Source organism: Scophthalmus maximus, chromosome 16 (assembly GCF_022379125.1).
Source record: "Scophthalmus maximus strain ysfricsl-2021 chromosome 16, ASM2237912v1, whole genome shotgun sequence".
In the NCBI taxonomy this organism is placed as follows: Eukaryota; Metazoa; Chordata; class Actinopteri; order Pleuronectiformes; family Scophthalmidae; genus Scophthalmus; species Scophthalmus maximus.
In genome coordinates this window covers 5,518,772-5,544,715 of record NC_061530.1, presented here as the reverse complement: position 1 = coordinate 5,544,715, position 25,944 = coordinate 5,518,772, and the positions used below count along the sequence as shown (strand labels likewise).

Here is a 25,944-nt window from a genome sequence, read left to right as displayed (position 1 = left end):
GCAAATGCTGATATGTCTGTGAAAGGCTCATATAACCACTACTCAGCTCCCTCGTGAGAATTATTCTGAGCAAACCGCTGTATGACGTCAGTAAGAAAATACGGATTCATGTGATGCTCCTCGCAAGGGGTTTGAAGTCGGGGTGATAACTCTGGTTCGAGAGCTAAACAGCAGGGGTCATTACAGGTTACACATGCTCCGCCGACCATGACCTCAACACGGTGTTAAGTTGACCTTCGGCCAATTGCATTCTCTTTGGAAGAAAAGTGACTATGGGGTGTTACTCCTCTGCAAATAAAAAGGAACGCCTGTATTTTCAATAACAGAACAGCGTCGCAGCCGTGCCACTTGAAAAGAGGACGACGCTGAGGGTTTTCTTCACACATCCACGTCGAGCACTATCCTCAAGTTACCGCCCAGGGTCCAGGCTTCCTCTCAAACACTGAACTGAGCTGTGGATTGGTTCGAACATTCCCTCCTCCCACTGGTTTGTCTTACCATTCTTAGGTGTGCGTGTGGGGCTACCTAGAGCCACATGGTTATAGTTGTGCTGATGGGGACCTGCAATGACAAAAGCAATGAAAGATATATGTTCAGTGTCTATGAGGAATTTTCTGTATCAGCTCAAATACAGACTTGTTAGTAGTGTGAGGGTGGAAATCAAAGAGATCATCACTTAAAGGCTGTTGAAGTTGACTTTTGGTGGCATTTCTTTGTTGCCACATGCCTTTTTATGTAATTCACACACATTTTTAAATTGACTTCTATGGTGTTAACAAGTCTGGATGCCACAATCGCCACGATTCAACCGCTGGCCATCTTGTATTAGTGGGTGGAGGATCCCTTTAATTTCCTCAAATGAAGGGAATGGACACAGAGAGATGAGAGCGAGATGAGTGGCATGAGGAGTGAATCGACAGTAAATGGAGTCCGCTGTAATTTTGGCGATACACTGCAAAACATGTTTATATCAAACAGGTTCCAGACAGTCAGAGGCTACAGTCAAAACATGATGGAGTGGGAGGAAAAAACGGGGGTTGCATACATTTTTCACACTTTCTTTTTTTCACGTACTCGGAGCACAGAGGCTCCTAATCATAATCTTTGGAAAGAGACGACAGTTCGTGAATCCATGCATCATTTAAAAAAAAAAAAAAGTCTCACAAGTAGGGTGGCCACCACAAGGCACCACAAGCATATAGGTTGAAATAAGAGTAAATCAAGAAAAACATCTTGACCAATTTGACAAAATAAGGTATATGTTGCATTTGAAAAAAAAAAAAAAATGCTGCAAGCGAAAAAAACACAACTCCCTTAGTTAGACATCACGTGAGCAGTATACTGGAGATACCATGCAAGCACAGAGGAAACAAGAGAAGTCACACACAACAAAGAGTTTTCAGGGAATGCTACAGATAGGTGTGTATGTGTAGGTGTGCAATACCAGTTGTGCTGTTACCCTCAGGGCTTCTGAGTGTTTTAGCATCTTTCAGCCCATTGTTTCGGTTTCACTGCCCTTCTTTTTAACCGCTAGTCTTGAGCCACATTTTGTAGCGTGGGAGCACTAACAAACCCGCTGCACGCTATCTGCTGCTGCTGCTGCTGCAAAAAAGATAAAGCCGGCGACTATCTGGCGAGGACACAAGGACACAATTTAAAGGGAGAGAGATGCTTGAAGCCGCTTCAAAGAGCTTACTCTGCAAAGTCTCCACGTGTTCAGCGGCGTTTGCTCCAGCTGACAAAGAATCAGTTCAGATAATATTGGAATATACATGGTCATTACGTCATCACGTTAGGCTCCATGTTTCAGCTGAGACACTCGACGCGATTGAACATTTTGGGAAAAGGAAGTGAGTGGACTCCAAGGATACTTTGCCCAACTAAAATAAACATGATCGGCTTATCATTTTTTCTGTATAATTTAGTGCTCGACTCCTGCCTTCTTGAGTTGCAGTCCTATGAGTGCTCTCTGTCACAGTAGAATTCTTTTAATGCGCGCCCGTGTCCTCATGCTCCTGTTTGCATGAGGCCGGGCTAATCAGCAGCAGCAGTCTTCTGTGTCGCCATCTGGGAAGGCAGAGCCATTTTAATTTTCATCCCCGAGAATAAACAAGAGCTTCGCCCAATCGTCTCTCCTCCATCCTACTGTGGGGGAGTGTTTGACAGGCGATGCGACGCGGCGGAACAGTGCTCGACTGGGCGCCGCGCCGCGCAGGTTCTGCAGTTGAGGGATGGCACTTTCACTGAGCCCATTGTACTGAGAAAGTTGATGAATGACAGCCATTCTCAGCAGTGTGTAGGAGCGTGTGTGTGTGTGTGTGTGTGTGAGCTTGCACGGTGGTGTAGGAGCAGGAGGCGGCGATGGATGGAGACCCCGTTGCAGAGTGTTGCTGTCGCGACACGTTCATTTGCTGTCTGCTGCTGTGCCTGTTTAAAAATGCATTAGAGCCAACTGCTGAAACATCCATTTACATCTGTCACAGACGTGAAGGAGGAGCGGGAGGCCCGATGCGCTCACATCACACTTTTCAATATTTGCTCGGGCTATGGAGATAGATGGGATGTGTCTTCCACGCGTTCCTCCACCGAGTTTTATCCTTTTTCATAGAAATGCTTAACGGTGACTCTCGCAGAGGAGCTGATTCGAGGGGCCGAATTCACACCCCCCCCCCCCAGACTGCGTCTCCTGAGTATAGTACATGAACAGCATTGTATTAGAAATGTATGTGTGTTTAGTTTCTCTCTGTGGTATAACAAGAGTAATTCCACCAATAGTCCGGATTATGTGCTGTTCTTAACACTATGAGACACCAAGGAGGTGCCAAAGAAATAAAACATGGAAAGTGATGCGAATGATGCTTTCAGCAAAAGGAGCTTTTCCTGTGTGCTGAAAATGTAATAGCATTTCATTCCTGTTCAGAGAGAATTTGATTGTGAAGGTCACTGCGTATTCAACAACTCTGCCATGTCTGTCAATTTGTAAAATGCTAATCTTAGAAAAAAAAAATACATCTATTTTTTCCCAAATAGCACTTCTACTATAAATTACAAGTCCAGGGAAATGGCAGCTCTTACTCCCCTGTTGGAAACCTCGGCTCCTTTTCATATGTGTAATGGAAAGAAAGAAATGAAAACCTGTTGCTCCTCTGAAATAAAAAGGCCAATTTATTTTTCCACACTTCTTCAAGGCCAGTTTAAAAAAAAACAAAAACAAACAACTTTATATGAGAATATAATTTCTGATACAGGCCGTGAATACTTAACGGTGAACTTCACAGTTCACTAAGCAGTGCTAATACATCCACTTAAGTCTTGAAAGTTGGAGCACAAGCACACGAAATACCATCAGCGTTCCACATCTATCAGCGTTTCAACTGCACACCGGTGCAACGACAAAAAAGATAAAATAAGGCTTTGTAAATAACATTCCTCAGATGAAAAATTCACGTTTAAGCCAGTTTACTTCCCAACCCCTTTCCCCTTCACGATTCTGCACGCTACACAACACAAAGTAAATTAGAAGCTGGAGGGGATGTGGCTACATTTACTGGCAACATCTTCCTCAAAAGGAAGTGTGACGGTCGGTCCTATTAGAGGGGCATGATCGATACCTGATGTATCAATATGAACCAGCGTCCATTGGATCAATAACATTTAAAAAAAAAAGGTCTGATCACACGCTGGCCACGTGAGCCTGGTTTCCCCCGCTGCTGCTGCTGCGTGCATGAGCAGAGCGACGATGTCGCGAAATATTTACCATCCGAGACGAGCGCGTCCTATATTTCAACGCGCATGTGATTACGTAAACCTAATCGACGGAGAATGCTGAAGCAAAACGTCCGTCTATCGTTTCAGAAATCACAGAAAACGCGAAGATGTTATGAGGATCGCGATTCGTCGTAGCCTTTCAATAATCCATTTGCCGTATAAATCACGATACATGGCTCGCCCCTGCATAAGAGTCAATTATCTGTATGGATATTGACGGTAGCACTGGGTGGTCAGACAGTGACGAAAGTTGGTGTTTGCCCACTCTAATTACTAACTCCTGCCCAGAGCACCAGATCAAACCTGTTCGTCTATAAGCTTCTTGTGTCCTTCACATTGCTTACTGTCGGTTTCGGCTCCTGAAAACACACAGTTAATCTTGACTATGTGTGAGCATTGAGTTGCCTAAACATTATTATAAAATTAAGTGGATTATATCAGGAAAACAGATGAAAACTTTCAGTGAACATTTTCTCACGCTGATCAGAAAAACATGATTTCAGTCAACACTACATTTCCGACCAAACATATAATTGCTAATACACATTAGGTGTATAAACCGTAAAACTGACGAGATGAGATTCATGTCATTGTCATCACCAACACAACTACTGTACTGTGTGTAAATGTGTAATGATCACCAGTCCACTACTGAGATATTTGGTGGAGAAACTATTCAAAAGGTCAATACTTGATTGATTTGATCGAAAAAATGACAAGACAAACGGAGGTAATCACTCTACCAGATCTCACCACTGACACGAATGAGTTAACGAACTGAGGCACGGAGCGACGCTACGCAGCATTCAGGATCTCTGAGAATCTTTCCTCCGAGTCTGGTCTGGCGATTTCCAGTCAAAGCTCAGTCTGTCGGGTCCGGGGGGACGGGGGCCGAGGCTGAACGGTCCGCCGCGGAGAGGCGGACGACTTTTAGCTCATTAAGAGCCTGGACAGCCATGTTCAGTGATCCCCTCTGTAATCTGGGGACCAATTAACCGCAGTCAAATAAGAGCCCCGGCACAACCAGCAGCAGCAACCTCCAGAGCCACGAGGCTTCCTATCGGCTCAGAACACTGCCCGCTGCACCGTCAGCCTCCCCGCCTCTTTGAGTTGACAGTGCAAAAAATAACCTCCACTCACCGTGTTACCCCAGGAAAACTATTTGTCAATGATGAAGGGAATCTCACGGTGGAGGATGAAGACACCCCCCTCCTCCCCCCACTCCCGAAACAACGCTGTCCGTTAGTCACTGGCTTCATCTCCTTAAATTGGCACAGTGAAATAGATGCAAAGGCAGTGCTGCGGTGTGATCATATAGATGGTTGATTATCTCTGATTGACACGCTCTCCAGATTGCTGGGTTAAACAGGGTCCCTATCTAAAATGCTAAATGGATGTTTTTCTCTCACTATGTTGATGACGCAGCTGTGTTTGTCAGATGGTTCTCAGTCAGATTTAGTGGCTGAATAAACCGTATATCTCTCATCAGTGGGCTGCAGAGGCAGGCATTAGACACTTTCTCATGGATACAGTCGCCCTCACCTCCGCGGGGAAGATTACTCACATTAAATTTCCCTTTGCTTATAACCGATCTCCAGAGAGTACCTCCTCGGCGAGTTTGCATAATAGCATCCAGATGGAAAACAAGTGACTCAGTAAATGTGACATTTGGTGTGGCATTTAGTTTCACTTCACACTTCTAAACATCACATCCACATAAAAGCACACAAGGGGAGTCGAGAGCACGCATGCTGAGTGACCACATGAAAAACCTTGAACCCCACGACAAAGTTAAATAATCATTTGCAGAGCCGATAACAGCCACATGCTCCGCAGTATCGCGGAACGCATCAGCACATTGATTTCTAATCATTCGCATTCTGTCCAACACCTGTCAGCTCTCTGTCTGTAGGTTCTGTGTGTGAGTGTGTGTTTGGCCACAATCTCCTGTCTTTCCACGGGGAAGTCATGCAGAGGGAAGAGATGAGTTGAACGGAGCACTGCCAAAAACTCATCTATATGAGTGAGAGAAAGGGCCAGGGAACTGGCTGACAAACAAACAAGGTCATCCGAGTGTTCGCCTGGACAACTGCACAACCTCCAGGTGGTGGTGAGCCACCTCGTGTCGGACCCACGCACCACGCCAATCCTAACGCTTGGGGCCGCGTACGAGCAGCGTGCACAGACGGATGACAAATTCGGGGAAACAAATGAGGAGAAAATGCAGATTCCAACGAGTCCTCCGACTTGAACGACCATGTTGGTTGTTTAACGCTGCTCTTTACCGACTCAAGACACTTTCTCTCATTCCTTCAAATTTGAAGGCAGGGCGAGCTTCATACTTAGACTTGCAAGTTTGATTTTTAAAAACGGAAATCCTGCAGCAGACCGTGCTTCGTGCACCAGCATCTAAAAGCTAAAAAATATTTCCACTGTTTTTGATAACACAAGCTCTAAGTAGATGTGGCAGAAATTGTGGTGCATGTAGACAGACTAGAAAAACACTGACGATAGAGATGGACAGGCACAACTTAATGGAAACCCTCAAGGCTTGGTATCTCTCCACAACAACACAGAGGAGGGGTAGTGGTGGGGGAGGCAAGAGAGGGAAGAGCTGGGGAGACCGAAATACAGAGCGGACAGGATAAGAGAAGGAAGTATGAAAGTGTGAAAAGGGGGGGGATATGGCACTGAGAGGGACATAAGGAAGGAAACAGCAACATGGGCCAGTGATCACAAACCTCCAGCCTCCCAACTCCCCTCTTGCTCACCCCAGATCTATTAGAGACCCATCCTCAGCTCTGTGCTCCACTCTCCCGACGACAGCCCTCTCTGAAAACCAACAGCGCCTGCTATCCCATTAGCCCTGCCAAGTGGAGCTACTGGGGGTTATGAAAGGCCCTGGGGGGGACGTGGCGGTGGAGGGGGCTTCCGAGTGCACTGCGCACGGGTGTGTGTTTGCACGTAAGTGTGCACGACGTGTGTGACGGGTGTGAACTCGGATGTCTCTGTAACCGGGTGCTACCAACACGGCCCTGCCCTCCTCTCGCGGTAAAAGGAGGCGGGGGGAAGAGGACGCCACCTTGGGCTTGACATTTAACAACTGACAAAGAGTGTTCACATTAAAGAGCCAAATGTTAACTGCCATGAAAGCCCCACTTCACGCGGTTCGTAGGGGACAAAGCATTAGGGCCCTGGTTAGAAGTAGCTTCCACCTCCTCCCTGATTTCACTGGTAGAGCAGGAGGATTAAGTCTGACCCAATTCAAGAGTGATGCTAATGCTTAAAGTTGTATTTATAGCTCTTCTAGCTCTGCTAATTTTAACTTCCACTGCTCACTCTTGACTGTGAGAGTTGAATTTGAAAAATATGGATTTACTCTCACAAAAGACTGAACCTTTATCTTTAAGGAAAAGTCTCACGTTGGATACAGAGAAGCTTGTGTGATCGTGACGTGTTCAGACGAGGTAAACGGAGGACCGAGTAGTTGGCGACATTGGCAACAGCTACCATGACAACAACAAAACGCCACCCACAGAAACGTGCCAATACAGCAAAAGTCAATGTGGAAAAACAGCCAGTCTGGATGAGGTAGTCTGGATAAAAAACTAAAAGGAAATCTGTTTTGATTTCAGCACAGTTCTGTCCTTGGGTGTTGGCGATCTCTGGGAGAGGCAGGCGAGTATGGATTCCTGTCAGCCACGGTGTCTTTATTGATATCACAAATGTACCAATCTGAAATATACAGTTGTATGAACATATTGGGGTTAAGCTTAGGTTGTGATCAGCAAGCAATAATTCTCCAGTTGGGCGGCATTAAAGCATTTGCAGAGGAAGAGGACATGCAATCAAAAGTGCACCGATCAACTCAAATGGGTGGTGGTGTGTGGGTCGATGGTGCAATAGCGTTACTTCTGATCCCAAACGTTTCTCTTCTACGATCGATTCTCATATTAGAAGATCAATATCTAATCTCAGTAATTTGGGGTATATTTTATTACCAACAGGGACACAGCAGAAAGCAACTACATGTCGACATCATGATCTATAAGGTTATACATACTTCTCCTTCTGCTGGTCACGTGTGAACCACGGCCCTACAAATGCGTAAGCGACTGAACAGTGTTGACATTGACGGCGGTTGACCACAGGCGCAGCCACGCATGGATCTCTCTCAGGGTCTCCGAGCAGCGACCACGCTGAGATGTGCGTGGGAGGTCTGTGACGTTCAGTGGCAACACCACACACACTGTGTTGAGCATCTGAGATTTAATCCCAGTACAGAATACAAAGAGGAGGGAAGACTTCACTCCCTTAGTTTCCTCAGCAGTGGCAAGAATTATCCACGTACAGAGAGCTATAATTTAAAATGTTCATCGACTATTTCCCTTTTTCTGAACCCAAAGTTTTGGAAAAATTCTCTGCCAATTATTGGCATGAACAAAAAATTCCACCCTGGGCTATATTTGGTTTTGGAAACCAGGAGTTCGGGGGTATTGCACATCACTAAATCAAAGTCATGTGTTTCCTCTCTGCAGTGGAGTGGACACATGCTTCATAGACTTCATGATTTATTTTCTAAGTCTGATTTCACTGCTCCTATCAATATACCAACCCTCTTCCTAAAACAGGTGTAAGACCTTTTATATATATATATATATATATATATATATACATTTTTTTTCCCTGCGTTTCAAGGCTGAACATTAAAACATAAAAACAGGTGCATGGAAACGCACATACGGAGCATGACTACCAATTATCTTGGAGCCGTGTTTCTGGTGGCCAAATGAGACAAGTCCATCCTCCGTTATCAGGCTTTTACAGCCACACTCCACAATATTCACCACCGAGCAGCAAATGTTCTCTCTTCTCCGCGCGGCGGCTAACAGCTAAATGCTCTGTTGAGCTGGGTGAAGCAGCAGAATTGGTGATAATCGCCTAGAAGTGAAACCTGGAGGTGCGGGACACATGTCAGCGGTATGTGGGGGGAAACGCTATGATCAAGTCATGAAACATTAAAAAAGGGAGTATTAGTGGTTAGTGCCATGGCGGCATTATTTGCTGAGGCCTGTATTATAGACTATATCAGATTCTTGTTAATGCAGTCTGAACATGGTTCGATCCCCTGGTCCTCCGGTCCGCATGCCGGAGTGTCCTTGGGCAAGACACTTAACCCCTAAATTGCCCCTGACGGCTGTAATGGCAGTGTATGAATGATGCGTGATAGAAAAAGGACTATGAGCAGTGGTAGAAGTGCAGTATGAATATGTGTGTGTGAGTGAGTGGATGTGACTTGTACTGTAAAGTGTTTTGGGTGGGCGACGAGACTAGAAAAGTGTTACATAAATGCCGCCCATTTAATATTTGCCAGGTAGAAAGAGAGAACAGTTGATTGCAGAGGAAACTTTTTTTCATTCAGTGCCCAAGCAGACTGCGTGTGTCTGTGTGTGTGTAACACGCAGAGTGTGTGCGCATAGTGCACCTGCCTTTCTTGGCGCATTTAACTATAATCACGCCCCATGAGATAACATTTATATTGTTATATTGTTATATAATATCTCTACTGACTTCACTTAGTCAAAACCGTGTCACTTTCCACCGTCTAAAGACAGCAACACATCAACAATGTGCCCACGGGTGCTCAGATGGGCACGGCTAAGTCGTTCCGAAACTAACAAAGACACGGGCGTCGCACACTGGCCGCTACCTTTTGCGCAGGGTGTCGGCTGATACGTGAGAACCAATTAACACGTTTGGAATCGGTTGAAAGGAATCGCTGCTCTAAAACAAATTCCGCTGATATCATTATGCATTCGCAGACGACTCCATTAATGAGAATCGGTAGAGCTGCTGATTGCAAAGTTCCTGTGCCGCTCCAAGTGCAATAAAAAAAAACCCCGGTCCAGAGCCGGTAAGTATCACTCTTTATCTCATAACTCACAATCACCCCCAAGACACCAAAGGCCACGTAGTTACTTGACATGTCACTGCCTCTCCAGCTTTACAAATGAGCCATTATAGTCTCAGCAGGGATGGCGGGGGGCAGGAGGTCGAGATGGACCTCATATCCAGTTCATTTTGAAATGTGATAGACAGTGAACCCACCGCGGGCCACTCTGACTTTGTGTGTTAAAAGGCAATATGAGATCCATTTTATTGAAGTAGCGCTTCGCGATGTTCCTGCGGAGCTCGTCTGATTCCACCGCTCTTTCGCTACAAAGCCGAGGTGACTCATGGGGTTTAAAGGTAATAATCTTTTCCTGAAAAATCAAACAATGTAACAGTATGGCATTTTCATCTGATGTCACACAATAGGAATAGTACTCTCATGGAACAAAAAGAAAAAGCCATTTCTCAAAAAGCCATTTTTTTCAACAGTTGATTGACATACCAACCGACTCCATTTGCGGGCTGTTGAAAAGCAGACTCCCTTTGAGAGGAGGCGGAGGAGGGCGAGGAAGAGGTAGAGGAGGAAGAGGAGGGTCCGTATATCGCAAGCAAGGATAAGCACAGATTTATCTGATGTCTTCTTAAAATAAAAGAAGTAACATCATCAAAACTGCCTTTATCCGTGCCTTTATAGACCAGCCCTCCTCTCCACTGAGACGGACAGAGTCGGAGAGCACGCACACCAGAGGGGTTAGGACATTCATTTCGGTAAAGTGGACGACACCGAGCAGAAGCTTCAGTGGAACAGTTCAGAACACACATTTCAAAGGGCAGGAATTAGAACAGAGGAGTGGAATGGGACCATCTGCGTTTTTAAGGCACAGCACAATGAAAAAGGAAAAATGCAATGTGGGCCAGCTGCAACAAACATCAAGAGGTACAGAACATTCTTGTTTACAGACACTATGCCCTAGTTCTCTTTGTTGTTGTTGTTTTTTTTTAAATTTCTTTTTTATTAATTAGGCCCAAACTCTGCTAAAAGAAATGGCATTTTAGCTGAAAAGAAAAAGGAGTGCAATTGAAAAAAATCTCCTCTTTACAATGTTTCTTTGTAGGCAAGCCCACATGACCACACCATTGATTAGAACAGAACCAGGGGCGTAACGGTACGTGAGTTCACCTGAACTGTTGGGCACAGGACGTTCGCTTCAGATTACTGGAGAAGTTGTTTGGTAATTTTAGGGCTTCTAGCTCAGGCTTAGCCAGGTCGTCGCTGAAATAAGGCACCGAGGGGAAGAAACGCTGCATCCTTTCCCAGGACCTTCGTCCGATACAGAAATCAGTCGACAGACTGTCGTAGGCTACCGATGTTAAAATCGTTTCACACATTGGTAAATAAAAATAAAAAAAGATGAATGCATTTAATTGTTTCACATTCTTGCATGTGGTACCTTAAAGTATAAAAATACAAAGTCTTAATGGACTTTATGTGTGCATCTTTTTGTACCGTTACACCCCCAACAACACAAACCAGACTGTTTACATGTATCCATCATACAGACAGGGACGCTAGATGTCAAGGGGGAAATAACATAGGTTATAGATAGACAGAGGTCAACAACAAGGCACTGCACTACACTTAACACTCCAGGTACAAGCTGCCTCCAAACACTGCTCAGCGACCAGATCGTGCTCCAGCGCTTCAGACTGGTTCATAATTCAGAACCAAAGGGGTGGTTGGAGGCAGCCCAGACCGGTGAACAAAGAACAGCCATCCCTACCATGGTGACTCTGGGAGCGGACCGGCCAATGTTTTTCTCCTAGAAAACACAACCAAGTGGTTATTTATTAATTCATTGTGCTTCTTGTGCAGCATTTGTGATATAACAGGGAAAATACAATCGCATTGAGAGAAACAAACTGTAACTGGTTCGTGCTTAAAATTCACATTCACAACATCATTTCCTTTTTCATGCGTTTTGACTTCAGCATCAGACATTAAAGCAGTACAACGGCATCACTTTGTGAATAACATCTCGTTTACGAGTCAAACCGTTTTCCACATGGTAGAGCAGCAGATGTGCGTGGACACATGTAGTGCAAGAGGGCGGCAGCAGATGAGAACAATTTCAGTGCTCGGATATCGATTGTCTTTCATTTTTATCTTCCCATCTACAGGCTGATGCCACCTGACACCATGACACAAAGCATCAAGTAACCTCTCTCTGTCTTTGTCCCTCATGCACACACACACACACACACACACGCACACTCACTTAAAAATGCCACCAAGGGTGGCGGAATACAGAAGGGTTGGAATTTTGCGATGAAGACGGGAGAAGGGGAGAAGAGGATAATGAGGAGAAGGGAGGAGGTGTAAAAAGTCACTGTTGTTCCCCGCACCCTGACACCACAGGGCTCCAGCCATGCAGCGCTTTGATCCATCACTATTGATTTACCATCTCAGCTTCTCATCGCCACTGCCCTCCCACACAGCAACGCGCAGCTACAGGGATGCGTTCCCCAGCTCTGGGTCGGAAGCGATACGCGCCCGTTTTGACCTTTAACACGGCGAGCGCGTAACCCTTCATAGTTTGGAGTGGTGGTTAATTATAAGGGTTGGGGGGGGGTGATGCTGTTGCTGCAGAAACGCGGACGAACATGAATTGCAGATTTTTCCCCGCGGAAACACCAGGAGGTTTGGATGAAATCCCCGGCGAGAGAAATGTGCAAACAGCCAATCTCAGGACCGAAATGCTAAAGTACACATAACATGAGCACCAGCAGAGAAAGGGAGCACATTATAGATTAACATTGTGTATTGTGTTCTTTTCTGCTTTAGTTCCCTACACTAAAACATCATCTGCATATGATTAAAATGGTTGTATTCATAAGTCATAAAATACACCCCTCACTACAATCAGTACAAAGGTGTTGTTGTTACAGCCTTAGTTACTTGGTCTGGTGATGACACGTTAACAAACGTGTTAACAAACTTCAGATAGATGCTGTTGGGGTTGCATTTCAGCTTCACCCAGTAGGCTAAATATATTCTTTTTCTATTGTAAATCTATTGTCTATTTCAATTTCTTTGCTTCCAGTGACCCAGAAAAATTGTTAACATGTTACATCTCGTTAACATCGCGTTGTGTATTCAGTGTGCAAGTGCAAGTATTTATCATCTCATTTCACCTGCTTTCTTTGTCTCTGAAGCTCAGCCAAAAAGAAAGACAGAACACACAACAGCTCAGAGCTGCCCCGTAGGTGACATAAATTATGCATCTTCATATTAGCGAGGATTATAAACTTGCTAATAAGAGCAAACACGCATCTGTATCATAATACAAAATACTGGAAGGAATCATTTAATTTGGAAATTCAAATCATTTTAAGCATATGCTCACAAACCTCAAAGATTAAATTTGAATTCGACCAAATGAGCTTTCGTGCTCTGGTATTGATCAGCATTTTTTTGACAATCCCCCTCAGATTTATCTTGGTTGTTTTGACCTCATTAGTCGGTGAAATCTGTACTGCATTGCACCCTGGAACTGCACCGTGTTAAGTACTGCAGATTCCTGCCTGATGACCTTGAGTGTTATTCCAGTTTATAACTAATCAATAGCTTGATAAATCCATCCGACATGTAATGGGAGGCTGCCATATTGATGACTGTGGAGTGTTTCCTCCGGTGGAAGCACTTTGTGAAATCCGGGGTGGGGGGGGGGGGGGGGGACCCACTGAAGCCAGATGAAAATGTGTGGCCATTTTGAAAAGTCTGTATGTTCTTTGGTTTGGTTGAGGTACTGCAGGTTATTCATCTGTTTGTGACCCCGCTATTTGAGCTGCAAAAGACCAAACGGATCCATTTCTTCTCCTTTTCACACATCTGTACATTGGGTGTTCCTGCTCAGTTATTTAGACGCAAAATGTGACAGGAAACCTTCCTCCCCTTCCTGACTCAGCATTACGCGACGTGTTTGTGATGCGCGCGGCGCTCCCGTCAATAGGAACCTGCGAGCTACGACAAGATTCAGAATTACCCCTCTGCACCGCACAAGTAAACAATCGTCTCATTTCACAGCGTTGCCGTGTAAAGCAGTCAGTTATTCTGACACCCAATTTTCCTTGCGATGCGGAGTGGGGAGATAAATTGAAATGTCTCAAACTGACTGTGAGTGGAGGTATGAAATGCACCAAAACAAGACTTTTAAAGCAGGGATACGGATGGCATAAGTGTAGTTGGCAGCTCAGCAGTAAACAACATTGGTTATGCTCCTTAACAGGAAAAGGACTGTGGGTTTACAGTCTACACCTGCATGTAGTCGACCGGAGTGGTGTTGGTTGTTGGATTCGTGACTCTCTGGTGCAGCACCACCAAGGGGAAAGGCCACTGGCGAGGCGAAGGCGGCAGAGGAGTCGGTGCACGGAGGAGACCTCCCTCCCTGGGCAAATCTACTTGCCAGCATGCCCGCACCTCAGCACTTCACAATGTTTGCTCCGATTTTCATCCCAGCTGGCCGCGGCACACAGTATCAGCAACGCTAATCTCCTGAAGTCAATGAACGTGTCGTGCTTTCACGATATACACAAACTCAAGGCACCTTTTGGAAAAATCTGCGTTTGAAAGCTATTTGGTCTCTCTAATCTATATTAAACACTACATATTTTGCAAAATATAGTACATATAGTACTAAAACTTGATTCGTTGATTATAGCCTGGACTTTCCTTGATAGTAATGGGCATTTCAGTGATGTTGAGGCTAAATAATGGTCACACTGACTCCAGAGGCTGCTGTCGTATACCGTGATGTATGGTTCATTACAGCTAAATGTTTTTTTATGACTGCAAGACTTTGCATACTCTTGTATTTCATATCACCACACAATAAGAATGTGTCATAAACAATGTTTGCTAGTGGCGCTGAAGCACTCAGCTCATGAGCCTCAGAGCTGAAGCCACGTTCAAAAGACCTGATCATATATTCATCGGCGAAAATGTATCGTGTATTGCGTGCTAGCTCTGAGATCATAATTATGATTCAAAGGATGCTTCAGGTATATTGCAGCTTGGGTCTTATTTTTTACATTTTTGGACATCATTTCTATAAGTGGTCGGTCTAATCAAGTCAATTGCTGAGATCTGGAAACATCACTATAAAGAAGTAAACATATTTCCCACTAGTTATGTTCATATTTGATGATTCTGCACCATGCAATGCTAATGCAAGATGTAGTGTACTTTGTGTTGCGAGGTAAAAAAAACAACAAGTTTAACATTTTCATTGAATATTATTATATCCGTTGGTTGTATTTTTTTTATTTTTTTTTATCAAATCCGGAGTTTGAATTGTTATTTAAATTATTGTCTGGTGATACTGGGGCCAGAAATACAAGCAGTCAGATAATCAGACAGAGTTTTAACAAACCCCAAATTTCGCCTAACCTTTGGAGCAGGAAACATTTATCTCTAAATAAAGTTATGAAGAAAATCTTGCAAAACTTAGTCACAACCTGTCATTTGTTTTAGTGTGCATGTTATCTATTGGACACAGACACAGGCTTAAATTAGTCTCATCAGTCTTAGCTGGATCCAACCGGTATATCCATCTGGTAGTCATGTGTAAATTCAGTGCCAGCACCCTGGAGATTAGCCGGAATTCCATCCAGTATGGATCGGCAAGGAAGTACTGTCTGAGGAAACACAAAGACTGACTGTAGCATTAGAAATAACCCACACAATTTGTCAGACTGAAGCAGCTGTAGTCACATACTATCCTCTGTATTGCTACAGGGGGTTCTCAAATCAGTATCGTATTAGGATTCACGTGAAAAACATCCAAACTTTTCCTTCAAATCTCTACTTTTGCCCGTAGATACAATGTCGAATAATAAAGTTTTCATTTCTAAAAATGCACATTTGTGTCTCATCTGCCTCCCTGGTTGTTGATTTCTTTCAATCAACACCTCACCGAGCGAAGGCGCGCTCAGTTTCCTGCTTTGCAAATCACGGCGCATTAGCATATTAACAAATCACGCGGCTGAAATGGGTAAATCTTTCTGTACCTGTGGCAAAACACTGAGTGAAATATTGTGTGGCGCACTGAATGTGTGATTTCTTTCAAAACCCTCACCCGAAATACACACACACACACACACACACACACACACACACCACCACTCCCCTGCTGGGTGTGTTGGATTGCTATCAGTCCCTGAGAAAGCTGCTTACATAACCATGCTGCCAGCACCAGCCCACGTCAGCCTCCATATTAGATGATAGCATCTTAAATGGCTTTTTGACAATGTTGCATCTCACTTGCAGTTTACAAAGACAAGGCCACTAGTGATTGTGTGCGTGGGGGGGGGGGGGGACTGCTGCTTTGCCCCTAAGTGTTGTAAAAATAAGATGGTGTGTAATGAAAGGAATAAAAAGGGATGAGGTCGCTGGGATTGTTTCACAGAAGCAGCTGTTCATCCAACTTTAAGAGCAAAAAAATGATTCTGATTCATTTGTTTAGCAGCTTATGCAATTGTTTAAGACGTTCTCAGGGGCTTGAAAATAACGACGTCAAATATTTATGCTCAACTGGTTCAGGGGTTGAGTATTAAAAGCACGAAAGCCGATCGTGACACGATTGACAATAGGAGAGTACAAAGTTGCAAGAGTTTACCAGTCCTCTTGCAGGGGAGAGAGAAAAAAAAAGAAGGTTTCTTCATTAACTCTCCATCTCATACAGCAATCCCCCAAGCTCAGATAGAGCAGGGCGAGTGAGCAAGGGAAAGATTAAGAGAGGGAGAGTGAGAGCAAAGATTCGATAAAGACGGGGGGGGGGGGGGTCTTATTTCAGTGCTTCACACACTGCTGGATGATCAAAGTAGAAAATGCTGTTTTAATTCCAAGAATCATATCTCATCTCCTGTCCACAAGCTCATTATAGAGGATTATGCTGCAGGACAGAGAAGAAGACGAGAAGAAGAGAAGAAGGAGGCAGAGCAGGCACAGGCAAAGGGCCCCCAAAATCCTGCTGGTCTGCTACACTGCATTTATATATAGGCCTACATAAACTTTCTTTGCGGAGCATCGATGTAGAGCTGACCTTTCCTGACCTGTTGTGGATGTCGCAAAATGGGCAAGAGTGACCTTTGCCTTCAGACCCGAGGCATCTCAGCGATGCAGCCCCGGCAGGGGAACAACCTTGAATGAAATATAATTTGCCATAGCGCCAACCACAGCTCCACCTCTCCACACCCCCAGTCTCGGCAGAAACCTAACATGGCCAGGTCTCTTCCCTTAGCACAAGATTGAGGAAAAACTGTCCCATCAAACTCCTGGAAAAGAAAAAAGAAAAAATCCAAAATTTTGAAAAATAAAGTTACTGGGATAGGTAACTTTCTAATTTTGCTAAATCTGAAAACAGATATCTTTCTTCTCCACGCCAGGGCGACATATTTCTAAACTAGAAAATCACCTTTTGAAAATGCTCCAAGTGTATAAACCTAAATGCTAGTAGCAATAAAGGAGGTGTCATTATTTGTATGTTAATATTTTCAAATTAACATAAAAAACATCAGCTGTCTTTTGGATTTAGCTGTAATAACTGTTATCGTAATGACACAGAATGGGAAAAAAATTTGTCTACTGCTTAATAGATGTTTTCATATCTGAAATGTTTTAATATCGAGCAGATGAGTGGCCACAGGACGCCACCTGATGTCAGGTTGTACAGCGGCGACGAGCCCTGGCGCGTGACTTGTCCTGAAAACGACCCTCCCAGTTCTGACAGCGCTTGTATTTTCCCCGGCGACCGCGAGCAACAGACACAGATACCTGATGTGCACATTGTTCACGTCCATCCATACATTCCTCCTCCAGCTCCCCATTCAACAGCACAATCAGGCTCAGCAGGGGCCCCAGTCTCCAGTCATTACAGCCAGTTAATTCTAAACTCATTAACAATGGAGCCATAACAATAGTGCGCACAAGAGTGGAAGGTGTGGGTGGACTGCCTTCACGCAAGAGAGTGGGGGGGGGGGATACTGGGTTTTTCATAATCAACTGTCAGTCATTTGGCAAGATAAAGGCTTCTTTAAGTCTGCATAGGGGACAGAAGCCCACAGTTGCAATTTAATTACCATTTTGCTGGAGTTTTACAAAAGAAACGGAAGTATGCAGTGTCATGACTATGGAGGATTGGCTCCATGAATAGAAATGTGTTTCTACAGAGGAGAGAGTTGAATTAAAGCCCTGACATATTCATCGGAAGTTATGTTTTTTCCGTCTCCCCTGACCTCCTGCTTGATTAAAGAATAAAAAGACAAAAAATTTTGAGGTATATTAATTATATTATATTGGAAAATCTTAGTGACTTTTTCCTGCCCTCTGTGTCGTTGTTTTTCTTCCTCACCAATCCACACTCTGTTTGGCTTTTGGTAATTTTTCAATTGCAATGAATTCAAACGTTGATTTCTTTCACAATGAGAAATTCAAATGAAATCTTCAAAAGGCATGTCATATTTCTGGATGACAGAGAAAGGATATCCTGCCTCAACAGCCGCATTGCCACACAGCCTGAAGCACAATAGCTGGCAACGCTCGGCGAGGTGTGTGCGATTTGCTTCAGGCACATAGGTGTGAGCGAGACAAATCTGAACATTGATTGAGGCCATTTAATCCACCTCTACACCTATTGATATGTCAATCATCCTGCTCCATCTCGTAAAGCGCATCAGTCTCAGGAGCAGAACAGTGGCCCAAGGACACCTCTCTTTCCTGTCATGTTTTAATTGCTGCTGGCACTGCACGCCATGACTCATGGTAATGAGTTAATGTAGTCATTGAGATTTAGTGCGCAGCCACAGGCTACAGACTCCCTGCCGAGAATAGTCCACCGTTGAATATGGCTCTATTAACATTTCAGTGAAGTGCTACCGGTCACATCGGCTGCACTGATCACAGCAATTGTGATTAATTTTGTAGCCTGCCAGATCAGACTGGAGGAATCTAGGCGGGTTAGGGGGAATTAAAAAAATTTCATCATGATTGGATCTCACAGGGAAATAAATCCTTTTCTCTTCGTGCAATTTTCTCTTTCTCAATTCACACGCACAGACACCACTCTAGATGCATAAAAGTCCTTGCTTCCCTTGGAAGTCTTTGTGTTTTCTTTTTATTGTTTTACAACACTGAATCAATGCACATTTAGTATTGCCTTTTAGCCATGCTAAAAGCAAGATCCGGGACTGTTCCTCTAGCGCCACCTTGAAGCAGACATGGTTTTGAGTGATGTCTCAGCGACTGATGGTTAAACCGATGTGAAAGTGTGGTTATATCTTCAAAACAAGCCACGATAAAGTTCATCAGAGGGGCGATACCCCATATACCCCAATCTGGCAATGCTAAATTGAAATGTTCCCAGAGGACCTAACGGGACCTGCAGAAGCTAATGCTTTACTACAAAATGTCATTTTCTGTCTTTTTAATGACATCTTGTTGACATCGCTCCTGCCATATGATCATAAATTGTAAGTCAATTATTTTCCACACACGCACAGAGAAAAAACAAAATCCTGCTCCTGGCTTGGCCGGTGCACAGGGAATTTAAACTGTGCATGTGCACATAGGTGCTATAAGTCTGAAGAAAGCTCAGGCTTCTGAGGCTCAGACTGGAGAGACTATGCAAACAACAGCAGTTGCCAGGTGCATAACCAGTCACAGCTTTACAGAAATTACATGTTGCCTCCAATTTGTCAGTAGGAGAGGGCCTTGGCAGAGGTCTGCACTGAGTGTCCTTCTAGTTTTGTACGTTTTCCTATTGGATCACATTATTAGGCAAAACAGAAATGTCTGACAGAGCACACATCAGACAGTGGGGAACACTATTAAGTACTCTCATTGAATTCTAATTGTAGCTCTTATTTTGAAGGGGTTACCGTTCTAAAAGCATGGCGACAGAATTAGATGTTTTCTAGGCAGAGGAGAGGACTCCATAACTCGTGTGTTTGATTAGAAAGTGGCAGCTGAATTAACCCAATCTCTTAACCAAAAAAAAGGCTTTAGGGTAAACCTCACATGGTTTAGCTTTTTCCTGTCCAGGGGGTTTAATAAGCTACCTGAGCAGATCAAAGACATCAGTCAGTCAGACAGGTGGCAAAGTGATGGGATGCTTGCTGGCAAGCTAGGGAGAAAAATAGCTCCGAAATGAAACTGACAGGTTTAATACCAGAATGTAAATTGCTCTGATTCTATGGTAGCTAAGCAGGACAGGGCAGCAACTATTCATGAAAAGTAATATTCCTAGATTAATGTTGAAAGGGGTTTTCACGTTGAAAGATGTGGAGAAGTTGCCCAAAGGTGTGCAGTGGACTACACATGAAGATATTCATAGCTCAGAGTAATTTTACTAATAAGCCTTTTGATTCTCTCAATCCCTGCAGACCCCTTCGAGGAACAGACTCCTCGACTGCTTTAGAGGAGGAGTTGCCACCATTTTGTTGAAGCCACGAAAGGCTCAGGTAGGGCAGGCCTCAGTCAGAGGCAGGAGACAGATCTGACATAGCCCTCCTTTTATCTAATTAATGGATCAGTGGGCAAGATGTAGTGGCATCGAGTGGTGCGTTTGCAAATTGCAACCAACTTCTGCGGGCTTCTGGTAACATGAAAATGCGAAAGACCCTGTCGAGAGCCACTCTTATGTTTGTCCATATTGGGCTATGAGAAAATGACTGTACTGCTCACTTGATTTATAATTTATAATGACGGTTAACATTTTCCTGAGGAGTTTATGGTCTCAATCTCTAGTTTCAAGTCTTCTTCAATACAGCATTTAGTAAATTGTGCATGGAGTGTGGATACAGCGTGATTGACAGCTGGACCGTCCAATCGGTGCATGGTTGCAGGTGTAGGTGGGCGTGCAGTGGAAGAGCTCTCATTTCCGATCTTGCAACTCTACGACTGCTTGTGGAAATACTTTCGAAAGCAGTTGAGACTTACAACATGCTGCATAATAAGGAGGTACTTGGGAGAAGGAAGCAGGAAGAGGCCAGTGTGCAGATTGCGAGGTGATGGGACCCAGGACTCCCGTGGTTGGAGAGGAAGCGTTCCCCACTGTGTGAAATTACATTTGATAAGCTAAACCTGCAACACATACAATGTGAAATATTCCAGATTTGTAAAGAGAACCAGGGAATCTCGCTTGTTCCCCTCCAGAATGCAAACCGCCAAGAGGATTGTACAGCCGGAGACGCCTGCTTATGGCTTTTGTCGTTTTGATGGCAAAACTCATCAAACTCTCTGACAGACAGTATTTGGAGGGTGTGCAAGCAAAGGCTTTTCTTTTCTTCTTCAACCCTTACTCTGTTGATATCATGTGGGGAAACAAATTGAAAGATGACTGAAGTGGAAAAGGACTGTTGGTATGTTTTAACTCCGTAGGAGCTGGTGAAACATTGTAATTATGAGCCAAGCATGAAATATTTACCCGGGGAAGCAGCTACAGAAATGTGCAAACACGTAAATGTCGTGAGATGAAATACAATGGGTCTTTATGGATGTGTTTAATTATTACATTCTGCAGCTCCGCATAGCCAACGTGCTCCCTCTGCCTTTGACAAAGTGTCATATTTCATGTCGGCGTGCGTTTCAGTCAAATGAGAGCGAGTCAGGTTGATAGATCGAGGGTCTGTACAGATGATGCATTTCCCCTGTGATTGCTTCCATAGCCATTACTCACAGCATGGGGTGATTAGTCGGCCGGCCGCTGACACCTCTGCCCGCGCCTGTGTGACGTGGCCGTCTCTTAGGAGGGTCCGGTTACCTCTGCCACAACACTGATCTTTGATTGCCAGGCTCAATCAATAGGCCAAAATAATGGATTGTGTGCATTCCTATCAATCAGCCTGCCGGGGGGGGGGGGAGGAAGTCATGAAGGACAGACAGCAGCGATGCTATTTACGAAAAAGGGGCTGGATTACTTTTGGAAATATCACTCAAATGCTGTCTGATGGAAGTCATTGTGTTACCTGTCAAAGGAATTTGGGGTGGAATGTGTAATGAGATGGAGGGCAGCGGTGTCAAAATGTCAGCTTGGCCCTTTAACTGGGGAAAAATCCACTGACACCAGTAGGTTAGATTTAGGCCATTAGGGCTGTCGCTAAGACATATTTTTTTGAAATAACTTAAAAGCAACCAATCTAACCATCCTAATCTATATGGTATTCAAGTTAAATTCCTGCCTCACTTGAGTGACAAGCGAACAGGTGGCGTCAGAGTTGTGGTTATTTATGATGTCATTGTAAGGCAGCTGCATTTTTTTTTTTAACCAAACGGCCTTTAATTCATGATTTCTGTTCACTATGTTTGAATCCAAAATGTTTCCATACATTACATCTCTGATGGTTTGATGTCAGGATTGTTTCGCTCAGCCCAGCTTGTTATAGTTCCTACTGCACTACATTCATGAATAATTAGAGCCGCATTTAGTGGTAGCGCAACCGGCTATGCAATAGATGCTGGTAAACGTACATTTACAGAAATCGCATGGCCTGCTGCACCTAGACACTGTGAATGAGACAGATCATTGTGTTTGCTCAAATAAAAAGAAAAAGCAGTATCCTTACATAAAATAATCCATTATCCTTTTCTAATCCTTCATCCATTATAACAGGTTTTTTTTTCTTGTAATTTTTGTTTTGTGAGCCTCTGTGTCTGGCTGGTGACTCATTAAAAGTCACGATAAAGAGTCACAATTTTCGCACTCTCTAAACCATCACATCTGCCGTTATATGTATAAATAAGTAATTAATAGAGGACGATGGGTTTACAATGACAACATTTTTATATTGAGAGCTTGTGAAATCAAACAGTTTCTTATTTAATCATCCAACAGTTACGGAGCAACATAATCATTGCGTCGGAGTTGTGTTTCTGCACACCTGATGAATGCAAGTCCAACATTCACTCTCTTTCAGGTCTGGTTTTGGTCTCTATCAACTCAGGAACTTTGCGACAGGTAGCGCACAGTGGGTGCTGCAGATTTGGAAGGGTATTCTCATTTGGCTCATCACTACCAGCGTCCCCTTTTACTTTGTCACACTGTATTCGCATTGTTATTAGATAGCATTTTATTACAGGAAATGGAATATTACTGAACATCTGCCCTTTTAAACAACTTAGAGAGGGTCGCTAAAAATAAACATTAACATAAGATGCTTATTTAAATTAATGCACCCTTTAGATCTACTACCATGCATATATGTGGCATGTCAAACTAAGAAGATTCCCCAAGATGGCTGAATTACTTTTCCTCAATTAAGGTTCAAAAGATAGAACCCAAGATGGCAGCCTGGGGTTATTGCACTGGACGAGATTGTTAGCCAGCTCAGCCACGAGGCCTTCGGAAAAAGGCCGTGCCCTTAATTGGTCCCATTGCTCTGGTGGCTCAACCAAAACAACCAATGTAGACATCAAGTCTTTCACATCACCCTCATTGTGCATTAATCACACATCATATTCCATTGTGTCGCCACAATACACACTGTGGATTTAGAGATAATCTTTTCAGGCTTTTAATTAATAGCAAGATTCCTCATAGCATCAGCAAAACCCTAAAGTCAGCAGGGTCTGCGGAATCAGTTACAGCTAAAAGGCTAATGAGCTAGCTAAAAGGCTTGAAGTCAATGAACTGCAAGCACTGTAGATATCATCCTCTGGAAACACTTTCCATTTTCTACTATATTTCCCAGGGGGCATTGTGGCAGCTGCATGGCTGATTCCTCCTGGTTTAATTTAATATATTCGTGCATCTCCAGATTGCTGTGTCTGCCAGATAAACCACCATGGTCAAAAGAAAGCCTGAGGAGGGATGAAGGAAAAGTCGTACTTAGTTTGGGCCAAAATCTGGTCCAACTGTGTTCCAGAGGACAGAACTGGACGGTATCCACTGCCTATGCTGCTCAGGTGGGTTTGAGCGCTGACAATAATTCTTGAGATAATTAAATTTAACATCCAGAAAGCAGATATTGACTCACTCCCTTATAAACAATTAATCTGTAGAACAGCTGATTCTGGGTGATGAAAGGACCAAATACTAATTACAAGTGATTACTATCTAATATTTGAGGCGATTAATCATCTGAAAGTGTAACTTTTTGCCTGTGTCATTTGTAAACTCTCCCTCTGGCAAAAAAAAGGAAAGGATTCTGTCTTCTGGTGTACAAAATAGAGCTATAGGGCGAGATCAGCTGCCATGTGACTCCTCGCTCAGGGAATGAATTTTATTACCCGTCCCTAGATGGAGTGCAAAAGAGTTCTGGGCTGTTTAGATGGAACCTGATGCAGTATTGATGGGGCTGGCAAGCTGTCAGGCTGGCACAGACAATGCTCTGAGTAGATGGACCAATGCCACATCAAGGGAATAGAGGCAGTTTAGTGAAGGGAACACAAACAAAGCAGATATTCTTCATGTGGTTTAAGATGGACAAAAACTGTACATGGTAGGCCGCAAGGTTTCGCCTCAGTGGACTGTTTTCTATCAGGGGAATAAAAAACAGCCTCTACGATGACACTGATCTGACGCGATTGAGAATGCTTCTTTAAATCCAAAACAAGTCCAGTTGTTTATGTGGACAGCAAAGATTCGCAGGGTCACAACATCTCCCGTCATTGTCATGTTGCTGCTGTCTCCATGCATGGCTTGTCCACAATCAACTGACTATTATAATTAAAAGACTGAGCAAGCAAACATGGGCTTGGGCAGCGGAGCGTTCTGGCATGGATACAGGAACAGTTTTTACACTAACACCTCCAGTGTTTCGCCATCCGCCTTTGCGCTTCATTGCCCACAGCTGCAGGAGTCAACTCTCTGCAGGGTCTTTTTTTGCTTTTCCACCATTAACTACCTCAGAGAAAATGCTGGCTGGAAATTGTGTATAAGAAGTGCACCATATAGTTTTATTTGAAGTTTCTTTCTAAATGGAGTTATTCAATTCAATGGCGCATTTCCATTAGATGATTTAATTGTAATTACCCATATATGCCAAAGTAGGACTTAAGGTGGAGTGAGCAGTTCTCGAGACAGACTGTGGATATTTAATTCAACAGCAAAACAGTTGCAACCTCCGAGTAGGAGGTCTGTAATTTTCGCGGGTTACCTAAAGTTTTGGCGTATTATATGGCGTGCCTAAATAAAAAAACTATTTTTGTGCAAGCCCACACTGATGTTGCACAAAATATATTTGAATATCTTCACCGTCAGCTGTATTACAAATTATAGCTCCTGCCACAATCTGACCATGACATTGTAGTCCCAGTCTGAGGCCTCTGACATATCCTCGTCTTGCCTCTACTATTGTCAGCATTCCTGGAGGATTTGGAGTTGTGTTCAAAATTAAACAGACCAGCCGGTACACAATATCTCCAAAGGAAGAGAGAGACTGAGAGCATTGACACACTGAATATCTTCTGTTTCATACGCCGGCATATGGATGTTTCAATTCTGCCATACATGCCTGAGGGGAATTCTCCCTTGAGCTAGCTCTTCCTCTTTCTTCTGCTCCTCCTCAGGGATCACTGGCCCCCTCCGCCACCGCTCCTGTCATCCCAGGCATGCTAGCTGGGAGCCTTTTCCATACTGCGTCCTCCCCTGGCTGCTGTCACCAACCGCTGTCTGAGTGTCTCAGCTGAATCCCTATCTCCCCGGGGCTCCCGCTAGCTCTGCAGTGCACTGTGCCAATGGTGAGGTAATTAAGACACAGAAAACTCCTCCTCTCAGTTGGGAAGAGTATTGAAAACCTAATATCTGTCAGGAGCGGCAGCATGCAACTAATTTTGCCTGATTTGAAAGCGCTCCAATGGTGTGCCAATTGCTATGTGCATATAGGCAGCATGTCACTCACATGGCAGGCCTTCATAGGGATAGTTTGTCCGACCAGAAGGTTGGTTTGCATCACAATGATGTTCCAATGAGGTTCTGACGCTGAACTACCAGTCCACTACATACTGGCCACAGTTAGATATGTAACTTTTCTCTTTTATGAAATCTCAATCGATATGTTCCCCACCTCTGTTGAGATTAAGGTTCAATAGAAGGCACATAACAGCTACATAAAAAGTCTGTGAAACCTGCACTGAAATGTAAAAGCAGAAATTTCTATGTAAATGCCTCATGCATCCCACAGGCATCCCTAACAAATAATTAATGGGGTGGGTCACTCTGATTTATGTGCCTGCTAAACTCTTAATAGAATTTCATAAACTTTGGTGTCAGTGACTTTAATGTCAAATGA

The 25,944-nt window shown here is 44.0% G+C and overlaps 1 protein-coding gene across 13 annotated transcripts in view; it reads right to left on the bottom strand.

The window, feature by feature from the left end:
• LOC118287977 (protein shisa-6) overlaps window positions 1-25,944 on the bottom strand; it is a 60,343-nt gene that overhangs the window by 8,600 nt on the left and 25,799 nt on the right. For 6 of the 13 annotated variants that reach the window (XM_035613687.2, XM_047327840.1, XM_047327842.1 and 3 more), the window contains exons 5-6: window positions 11,442-11,480; window positions 499-561 (exon numbers count right to left, since the gene is read on the bottom strand). The exons of 2 other annotated variants lie outside the window; for them this stretch is intronic. In XM_035613687.2, coding sequence (XP_035469580.2) covers window positions 499-561; window positions 11,442-11,480 — 102 coding nt within the window. The remainder of the gene's footprint in view (window positions 1-498; window positions 562-11,441; window positions 11,481-25,944) is intronic. 5 more of the 13 variants (XM_047327841.1, XM_047327846.1, XM_047327847.1 and 2 more) reach the window with 1 other exon arrangement.